Source organism: Anguilla anguilla, chromosome 2 (genome assembly GCF_013347855.1).
Source record: "Anguilla anguilla isolate fAngAng1 chromosome 2, fAngAng1.pri, whole genome shotgun sequence".
NCBI classification, from domain to species: domain Eukaryota; kingdom Metazoa; phylum Chordata; class Actinopteri; order Anguilliformes; family Anguillidae; genus Anguilla; species Anguilla anguilla.
The window spans coordinates 37,433,526-37,444,207 of NC_049202.1; the positions used below are offsets into that span (position 1 = coordinate 37,433,526).

The 10,682-nt window shown below is 47.1% G+C and overlaps 1 protein-coding gene across 1 annotated transcript in view; it reads right to left on the reverse strand.

The window, feature by feature from the left end:
- Nucleotides 1-9,475, reverse strand: part of LOC118221252 (integrin beta-3-like) — a 29,470-nt gene extending 19,995 nt beyond the window's left edge. The window contains exons 1-7 of the mRNA XM_035406137.1: nucleotides 9,130-9,475; nucleotides 5,227-5,312; nucleotides 3,049-3,244; nucleotides 2,380-2,632; nucleotides 2,086-2,248; nucleotides 1,405-1,566; nucleotides 1,087-1,182 (exon numbers count right to left, since the gene is read on the reverse strand). Of these exons, the coding sequence (XP_035262028.1) occupies nucleotides 1,087-1,182; nucleotides 1,405-1,566; nucleotides 2,086-2,248; nucleotides 2,380-2,632; nucleotides 3,049-3,244; nucleotides 5,227-5,312; nucleotides 9,130-9,208 (1,035 nt within the window). The 5' untranslated portion in view covers nucleotides 9,209-9,475. The remainder of the gene's footprint in view (nucleotides 1-1,086; nucleotides 1,183-1,404; nucleotides 1,567-2,085; nucleotides 2,249-2,379; nucleotides 2,633-3,048; nucleotides 3,245-5,226; nucleotides 5,313-9,129) is intronic.
- Nucleotides 9,476-10,682: the final 1,207 nt, after the last annotated feature.

Below are 10,682 nucleotides of genomic sequence, written 5' to 3' on the forward strand. Positions count from 1 at the left end.
GGCCTTCAGCATACGTTTGAACCGCAGACCACCGAGTTTCGCATTACTACATTTAACTAAGTGGGTTAGCCGAGAATTCGGTTATCATTTGCAGCGATGAGCGGGGCGATCAGTGTGGGATGAAAATTTAAGCAACTGTGTGTAGAGGATGTTTATGTGACCAGATTTAGACAGCCAGTTCAGTCTCCCCTGGTCTTCACCTTTTCCAGGTCTCTCATCCTGGTAGTAACCAAGCCCAACCCTGCTTAACTTTAGCAGGGAGGTATACAATGGTACAGGGGGGTACAGCTACCCGTGGCATTGTCACAGTGTCAACCCTGTGGGATTCACACAGTGTAAACTCTATGGTAGTCACACAGTGTAAACTCTATGGTAGTCACACAGTGTCAACCCTATGGTAGTCACACACTGTAAACTCTATGGTAGTCATACAGTGTAAACCCTATGGTAGTCACACAGTGTAAATCCTATGGCAGTCACACAGTGTAAACTCTATGGTAGTCACACAGTGTAAACTCTATGGTAGTCACACAGTGTCAACCCTATGGTAGTCACACACTGTAAACTCTATGGTAGTCATACAGTGTAAACCCTATGGTAGTCACACAGTGTAAACCATATGGCAGTCACACAGTGTAAACTCTATGGTAGTCACACAGTGTAAACCCTATGGCAGTCACACAGTGTAAACTCTATGGTAGTCATACAGTGTAAATCCTATGGCAGTCACAGTGTCAACCCTGTGGTAGTTAAACAGTGTAAACCCTATGGCAGTCACAGTGTCAACCCTGTGGTAGTTAAACAGTGTAGGCCTTTAAACTGAATCTAAAGAAGGGAAAAATAAGTAAGGCAGATGCCTTGGTGAGAAATATGAGCCAGTGACATCCACACAACAAAACAGCTTCTGCGGAGCCTTTCACAACCCTATTAAAGCTGTGGTTTGGTCAAGACTCAAACCACATTGCTATGGTTGTTAATGACTTTGCAGGAAAAGCAATAGGGAGAAAATACACTCAACCTAACTGATCATTTGTCACAGCATTACAACAGTTTTTTAAAACTGTTTTCCAGGCAGATGATAGTCACCTGATAGAGGGGCACCACAGGATTGGTCACCGCAAAGATCAGATTGATGTTATTCTCGGACATCTTCTCTGTTATCAGGGCCAGTGAAGGGTAATCCTACAGGAAGACAAAATGGGGAAATGCTGAGTCTGACGCCATTTACATCGGTTCATCTACCATACCCAATTTACAAATATGAATAGGCCACACGTGCAGGATGGATTCAAGCAAGGACATGTGTGCGCACACGCACACACACACACACACACACACACACACACAGACACACACACTCAAACACATAAACACACACTCTGGAAACGCTTACGTGCTCCTCACCAAGATAGCGGACATGTCGTAGTTGTTGTCTGTGCCCACATGGCACTTCCCGTCGTTGGGCTGCACGATGCCTGCCAGGCGCCCGTCCAGGGCCACGTGCGTTTTAGCGTCAGTGGTGAACACCAGCAGGTGAGAGGCTCCCTGTCGCCAACCGATCTTCTCCTGAGGGAGAGAGGGCAGAAGACAGGTCTGTGATTCTGTGTACGGGGGAGGAGAGAGAGGAACTCATTCATACTCATATTTGCAGTGACGAAATGCTTCCAGGTCGTGTACGTGCAAAGGTGCACCGTGTACACGTGAGAAATAAGTGGGACAGCTGACAACACAGAAAGGGGAAAATGAATGATGAGGTGGAGAGGCAAAGCGGCTGAACTCAATGTGTGTGTGTGTGTGTGTTTCCATGTGTCTGTGTGTGTGTATGCACATGTGCATGTATACCTCTGTGAGTGTTTGTGCATATGCATGTATACCTCTATGTGTGTATGTGCTTGCATATGTGTATCTGTATATCTGTGGTGTGTATGTGTGTGTGCACATGTGTGTGTGTGTATGTGGAAGTACAGTATACCTGTGTACAGTATACACATATGTGTATCTGTGTATCTGTGGTCTGTGTGTGTGAACACGTTTGTGTCTGTGTGTGTGTGTGTGTGCATGTTTCACTGCTTATGGGGATGTCACCTTGCAGACAGCAGCCTGGATAATGGCGTCGAAACCTCCCTCGGGGGCGTCCCTGTTCCGTGACACGCGCTGCTTCTTCACCTCCTCCGTAAAGCGGGACACCTCCTCCGTCAGGGACAGCACGTGCTTATACCCGAACTGGGGCAGGCAGGTAGTCTGGATCCTACCAAGAGGGAGAGATTGGAGGGGGGAGTGGGGCAGGGCAGCAAGCATTAACGAAGCTCTCAACATAAACACCGAACCTCCCCTGAACCAAACCCCCGGCGCTGTCGCCCTTAGCGGGCGGTCCCTCACCCGTAGCAGGGGTTGGCCACGGCCTCTTTGGGGGAGATGTACATGTAGGGGGACAGGGGCTTGTCCACGAAGGCCCCGAAGCCCATGCGCAGGTTGCTGGTCATTTTGCCCATTTTGTCCGCCAGGTCGTTGCCCAGGGTGCGCAGGCGGATCAGGTCGTCCTTCATGGAGTAGGACAGGTCCATCAGGTAGTACAGGTCCACGGGGTAGTCGTCCACCTGGCGCACCTTGACCGTGAAGCGCTTGGAATCATCTAAGGAGGGGGGGGGAAGGGGGGAGGGGTAAAAACGAGAGGTATAGCAGCAGGGCAGGGAAGCGAATGCACGCCGTGGCTCCCTCCAAACAGCCTCCGGTCTGAATCCGCCCTGGACCGGTTCAAAGTCCACGCGCCGGAAAGGAGACGCGCAGCGCGCCGCCTGGGTGCTAGAGCGCACCAATCTGGCGCCGCTAACAATAGCTCTTTCCACTTCCTCTTTCGTTTCCGCTGCAGCCTACCCCGTGTTGTGACCGTGCCGAATCCTGACACACACGAAAGCACGAAGGATCCCGCCAACCGCGGCCAGTTCCAGACAGGCAGGAGGGCTCGGCGAAAAAGGCACCGGCGGAGCTACGCGGCTCTGCGGCGAGCGAGAGCGTTAGCGGGCGGTTTTTTAGAGCGCGGCGCCTCACCTGGTCGGAGGGTGACGTGCAGCCTCTGGGGCTGGATCTGCGTGACGTCGGTGGTCGAACCCGAGGCCTTGTCGCTGAGGGGCCGGTCCTCCATCACGTCCAGGCGGCTCTGGGGGAACTCCAGCGACGCCGACGGGCACCCCGCCGACAGCAGGTTCTGCTTCAGGTCGCAGCGGGACAAGCCCTTCCCGAAACTCTGACGGGACGACACGGGGGGGAGGGCATTCTCAGCGTGGGCGGTACAGAGCGGCGGCCATGTTTTTCTCTGGACCGTGCTGAATTGACAGTAGACGCGTCATAGCCGTGGTGGCGGGGTTACGCTATGAGGCGTTCCAAATCGAGGAGCAGCAAAAATGTCTCTGAAAAAAGGAAGGTACCACATTTGACACCACTCCTTTGCTCCTCAATTTGAAATGCCCAACAAATGTAAGCCTGTCCATTCAAGAGGGCCCAAACTAGCACGCCTATCATACAAAACACGGGCAGCCAACCACAGCTCCTCTTCACTCACTAGCCCTGTGCCTGGAGAGCTAGTTTTACACAGTCGGTGTAGCCCCACTGAGCCGTAATGGAGACACCCGATCAACCGAAGGAGCGGTTACCGGGGGCAGGAACACCCTGCTACCTGACGCCCTCTTGTGCCAGGTGACACCGCGCCCAATTACACGCCGCCTCACTGAACTCAGTCAATAATCCACACCCCAGCGCAGTCGGGAACTGGATGTCAGTCTACGAGGCGCGCTGCACTGTGAACCAACGCTCTAGCCATACATACCAGTCTAAAGCCACAACAAAGGCCGTTCATTACAAGCAAAAGCAGAAATTAGCAATGATACCGAACAAAATGGAAAAAGCCACTTGTCATGAGGGACGCTGTACTTATTTTCTCTAAGTATGCCAAGAATGCAGTGGGAAACCAAATCACTATTTCAGGGTCAACACAAACAGGCCCACAACAGTAAACAACTTTTAGAGAAAGCACTTCAGCTAGCATTAAGACATTTTTATGATGACCCCCCTGCCCTCTTGATTGTTAGATGAATAATCGTGAATGCATACGATGCAGCGATTAAAGGATAAGACCTTGCCACCAGCTAGAAACCACAGGGTAATTGCAAGATCCTTTCAGCGACTGGTATGTTGAGGAGGGGACTGGCGGACGCGTCCCAGCTTGCCCCCAGAGAGCCTCTGGGAGATTTTCCAGGGAAGAAACCTTCGTGTCCAGCCAAAAAAGCAAACAAATACATTCCGTCATGGTTCTGTGTCGTAAACCAAGCAAGACAAAGCGGCATTAGCGGTATTATTAGCTGCTGGGATTCATCTACTCCTCAGTTTGCGCAACGACTCCCATTTCGATACTTTCTGCCCCTGAGACGGCTTGGCTTTAACAAACATTAACTCGTGTTGACTCCAGCAGTCTTAGCAAAGGTTGACTGAGCTGGAAATGAGTGCCGCCGTGTTTAAATAACAAACTCAGGCGCTGATCCAGGCTTCGAAAGCGCCTGAAGTCGTGAGCTAAGAGTGAACACCTCAGCCAGTCACAGCTTACTGTTGGTTCCTCTTTTTCTGACTCCACTCTACGCTTCAGTGGAACTGCAGAGGGTAAAACTGTTGTGGTCTGGAGGTGCAACACTGCACAGAGCCCTCATCTCCGGAAGGGAAGGATGACATCATTTGAACGAGGATCCGCTGCTCTCCAAGCACAATTTTGGAGGGCCCACAGTCTGTTTAATGACTGATGAGGGCATTTCGGGCTGAGGGCCCGCTCGCTGACGTCCTCTCCGGGGGGGGCGAAACGAACGAACCCAGTTAAGCGCCGGTGACTTCAAGCTCCGCGACGGCGCGCCTTACGCGGCGCACAGTGAGTCAGTATGTCTGCTGGAGGGCAGTTCAGCAAGTTTCACCAAAAACTTGGAAAAACCAGCGCGCGATCATGGTCCATACGAATCATCACGCAAACCAACGCAACGCAGCGTAACGTAGGCGTCCGTCGATCGTGGATACACGTTAAGAACGATCGGTTCTGATCGTGTGCGCTCCTCGGGAAACGTCCGCTGTTAGTAAATATGCCAGCCTGAATTCCACGTTCATCCTGTTATGCAATATGTAGGCTCGTTTCCCTCCCAGACGCCTGGAGAAAGGGAAATGAAGATTCGGGATGTACAGACGTGGCCTTACCTCCTGGAAGCACCACGCGCAGCTGGGGTGCACGGCCAGACACTGCTTACAGGTGCTGGCGCCCCTGGTCGTGCAGATGTTGGAACCTGAAACCGGAGCACAATTCGCAGGGAATTAGCACGCGTGCACTGCATACGTATTACATACTGTCCTCTGCATACAATTCAAACCAGACGGAAGCAGCTAATGCTAAATGCTGCACGTACTATGGTTGCTAACGCTTTAGCCATTGCGCAGTTAGAATCACACAAACGATAATATTCGGAGTTAGCCTAAAGACAACCATGTGTTCCCAAGGCACTTCACCAGCACAGATAACAGCTTGGAAACTGACTCAGTGCTTGGAAGCAACGGGATCATTTTTCACTGCTTTGCCACCTTATCAAATCTTGGCAGCGCAGACACGGAACAAACGTTTTCGACTCCGCTTAATTAAAAATAACACAAAGAAAAATGGCACCCGGCGTATGCTCGCGGCATGTTACCCAGTATCGTGCCCAAGTGTGGCACAGACCTATTTGAGACAAACCGAAAAGTATGCCAGTTTCACAATATGCTTGGTTTTTGTGGAATGTGAACATTTTCTTGTATGCATTAGATTATACATGAAAATGCCAGGATGTCTGAACTTTAATCAATGATCAGCATTCAGGTTGCATTTTGTTGTACCTTACTTTACATTACATTATATTTTGTCCATTTATGAGAGGCTTCCAGAGGAAGACGAAGTCAAATTATGGATGGCTGACAGAAGTTGTTGGAAGCTAGTTTAAGCAATTTTAGCTTTCAGGTCCAATGCTCTGGATAGCAATAGCACTGCACACCAAGGCATTTCCATATCAAGTGTAAAATCTGTACAAGAAAGTCTGAACATTTTGCAATAACATGAAGTTTATCTTGAGTGACACACATTTCTGTTTGGTCCAAAAGGGGCCCATGTCCCACTTTGGCATGATAGGGAGTTGGCTTGCATGCGCATGAAGGCACACACACACACACACACACACACACACACACACACACACACACACACACACACACACACACACACACACACACACATACACAACTGTATGCACGCACACACACACACACATACATACATACACCTGCACTCATGTACGCACAAACGCAAGCATGCACACACACACGCACGCACGCACACACACACACACACAAACATACACTTGCACTCATGCACGCACGCGCGCACACACACACACACACACACATACACCTACACTCATGCACGCACACACACACACATACAAACGCACACACACACACACACACACACACACACACACACATACACACACCTGCACTCATGTACACACAGGCACATTCCTGTAATTCCCTGCTTGGTGGGCGTTTTGTTTGTGCAGAGTCACTGTGAGAGCAAACCGCCGGACAGGCAGGGTCTGGATATCGCGGGGCGTGTAAGGGCCTGCAAGGTCCGGGGGCTTACTGCACTGCTGCAGTTATTGTGGCGTAACAACGCTGACCTCAGCCCGATGACTGCTACCCAGGAATGGGGGCGTAAACAACAACAAGGTGTGAAACGCAGTCAGCGCAAACACGCCCTGAAAGGCATTCTAGTGCCTGTAAGTGTGTTCTCAGCCCAGGACAACAGCCAAGCAAGTGAAAACACTAGGAATACATGCAAGGCCCTGGCCAGTGGCCACGTCTCACTTTATTCCTCTATAATTCGGAAGAGCTGATCTTAGCGTCCTGTCCTGACCTTCCCAACTGCAACAGTGTTCCTTCTAGTCGCCATCACTTAGGCACGCATGGATGCTCTGTGAAATTCCAGAACCTGACCCATGGGACGCAGCCATTCTCAACAGTCACAGGACACTTGAACTCCATATTGAAACTTTAACTTTTACATCGGAAATTGTGCCCGTCCCCTAAACTTGCTCGCCCTTATCCTGACAACAACTTCAACTTCAACTGTGGGCGGAACGCAGCCCAGCCCCTATTTGGGTCTAACGCTTATTCAGCATGAGGTTTGCAGCAATTCAAATCCAGCGTTTGAAATTCACACTCCTGTGGCTGGTACCTCCTCCTTGGCTACTGTTGCACCACAGCGTCTCAGACGAGATGAGTCATGTACAAGGGCAAGTCCTCACCCAATTTAAACCCCCCCCCCCCCCCCCCCGCCGCCTCTCTTCTCCTGATAACACAGCAAGCTTACGGTGAGATGGGAAACACTCACAGAGATGACTGAGAGAGCCCGATAAGAGCAGAGCAAGCCCCGGAAGATCCTGCACAGACGCTGGGCATGCACCATAGTGATTAACATCCTGCACAGTGCCCTCTCAAGAGGCCTTCACACGACACACCCTCCCCTCAAGCTGAGCACTTCAGAAAGGAGGGTGGGAGTTTGGATAGGCTGAAGTAACAGCTGGTTGTGATGAAGGAAAAAAAAAAAAGAAACACAAAATACCAGAGCAATGGTATGGAACTATTTCTATGTACAACATGAAAATTTTAAAAAAGGTAATACCTGAGTGTTTATGAGTGCAAAATCTGTACGATGAATTCATTCCAATAATCCAGTGGTTCGGTCCAGGTGACCTACTGTGCTGATATTCATTGAAACCATAACTGAAAATCCTGTTTTAAACTACTGTAACAAGAGTTTAATAATTCTTAAAGATTCTTAGACATTTTTACTGTTTACTGAGGGATTTATCCACCTAATGCCACCTTACATCAAATATTTCCTTAAATGCTGCAAAGAGAAAACGTCCAAATCTTCATATCCCAGGACTTTTAATCATTCGGATCTACTAATGGTTTCGCTTTCTGTAATGTGCTGCATAGCAAGTGGGTCTTCAGAAGATTTTTAATTAAATGATACTCTGGTTGGTGAAATCAGTGAGCCCTATGTGCTGAAAGTTTGGACACCCTTGTCACTTGCAACTAATTATCTATGGAAAATGAACAGCTGTAAGCTAAATCTGCACTGTATTAATCAGTTGAAGGGGGGAAAAAATGGACGAACTTAAATGAATGTTTTCATCAACCTGAACTGATCAGGAGATTAACTGCAATAAAATACCCACATACAATGGGCCTCTCAGGATTTTGAGAACCTCTGCTTTCATGTATTTAGACAACTGACATTCACTCTTAAAGTGGATTACTACACTGCAAAATTATCATGAATCAACTCAAGAAAATTATATAAATTCAATTGGGACCACACGTACTTGATTATTATTATTAATGACACAATCATAGTTAATTTTACAATGTACAGACTTAGCCGTACTTGGCTTCTGAAAAGACAAATATTCTAATAACAAACCTGAATGCTTCGTATTTACAGCATTATACGTCACAATATGTGATATTATTCCGTTATAAACAAATATGAGTAGAATTAATTAGGTTATTTAAATAGTTATAGTAATCAGTTATAGTAACATGTTAATATTGTAAACATTTCAGCCGTTTTTCACTCCGGAATTAGTGCACCGGTGCATGAATCCAGCACCCTCGTGTTTCGTCTTGTGGATTAAGCTCGACATTCTAAGTTTCCTTATAAGGAATTGTACGCTTCTTAGTCCCAATTAGCCGGGGTTGTTTCGGTGGTGATACAGGTTTATCCCTCATGTTCCAGTATACATTTATCCTGTCATCCCGGATGGCCAGTAGCCTAATAATAAGCAAAGCAAAACTCGATCTAAACTCATTCAAGCAACCTCTACGCAAGAAAGAAGTGTGTATTATGGATGTCCAAACAAACCAGTAAATACGACAAGGCTGCCTGGAACCAATTATGAAATAACTCAAACATGTTGTGATTTAACAATAGAGCGTTTAACAAATAATGAACGATTCAATTCATTTGCTACAAAAGTTAGGTAGCTGCCTTACAATCTTCAAACTTACCCCAAACATCCGTCGCAATAAATAATACCAGAAAATACATCCAGATTTGTTTACTTCGTTGCGGTATGCAGGTACCCATCTTGACGGCAAGTTGAATAGGTATAGCCTACCGGTACTGCTCTGCAGAGGAACGCAGAACACTTCGGGTGTTCTGTCACTTTCTGTGCCGCTCCTTTTCGTCAGCGATTTAAGATAACTGGGTCACCAAGTATACAGTACACAAGGAAGTTTTTTCTTGTTCGGAAAGTAGCCTAAAGTGCTACGGCACGGACGAGAAACGCGGGGAGTCGTCCAGGGGGTTGAACTTGTGCTACACACTGGCCAAGTCAGCTTTTACGAGCACTTATAAACAGGGCTCAGATGGAACATCACTTGGCCAAAACTACCTGACATTGTTTCCGGTTACTCACTCTAAGATTTGCACATCCTATGAGAAGTTAATCATGCATCACAACCCAACACGAACTATTGGTCCAAGGAGGCAACAAATGAAACATTTTGATTCAGTTTCAGTTACCTTCTGGCATAAGGGACACATTAAAATGTGAAGTTAACGGCATTTATCATTTCAATTATTTCGTAAACTATATTTAATTTGACTCAGTGATTACTAAATTGTATAATTATAATTCGGAACATACTGATTTTCAAACTCATTCATCAATATGTAACTTATTTCACGTGTAATGTTCCAGTTAGACTCGTGAGTAGGCTAGTAGTGAATCCCAATATAGGCTACTGCTGTATTGCGATACATATAATTTAATACAAAAGCAGGAAGCAGGGTCTTATTCAATATGTCAAAACCTTACATTTTATTTTCTACTATCAATAACAGCACATACAGGTTTGACAAAATATCAAGGGATCAAATCATTTTTTTCTGATTGTGATTACCGGTAAAACGGGCATATTCTGTGCCATAGTAAAAAGACAAAACTATGTAACAGAAGGCTTCGTTTAGACAGGCACAAATAAATACTACCACCACACATTTCAGTGTGGCTGTAACAATTAAACAGCTATTACTCCAAATGACATTATTAATAGGGAATATGATTTTCCGTGTAACCATGTTAACTTTTTGCATTACATAAAGATTGTTTTTGCTGTGAAATAGTCATTATTTTGAGAAGTGGCTACTGAGTCAGCGAGGAGAATTACAAGTTCGAGCCACAACATGACTCGTCCTTCATTGCCCAGATGCATTACAATTACCTTACACCCTGGTTCTATTTAAAACCAAATCTTTAGCCTACGCCGTGCTGTCCACAACTATGCTGACCTCTGGCCAAAGACTAGTAGGAAGCAGACACTGATGTGGGCAACTCTCCTTCCAAGCAAATGTCAGAAGTAGCCTTCACGAAGGGGTGCAGACGACCAGGGTGTTTAAGTAAGGAGGGAGGGAAATTGAGTCGCTTTCTTGTTTTCATCTGTGAGTGAGTATGGAGGGCCATCTAGTGGCTGTACGTTTTTACTTCTCCAATTCGCCAGTCCACAGGAAACGGCTACAAGTGAACCCCCGCTGGTGCATCATCCTTTTTGAATCATTT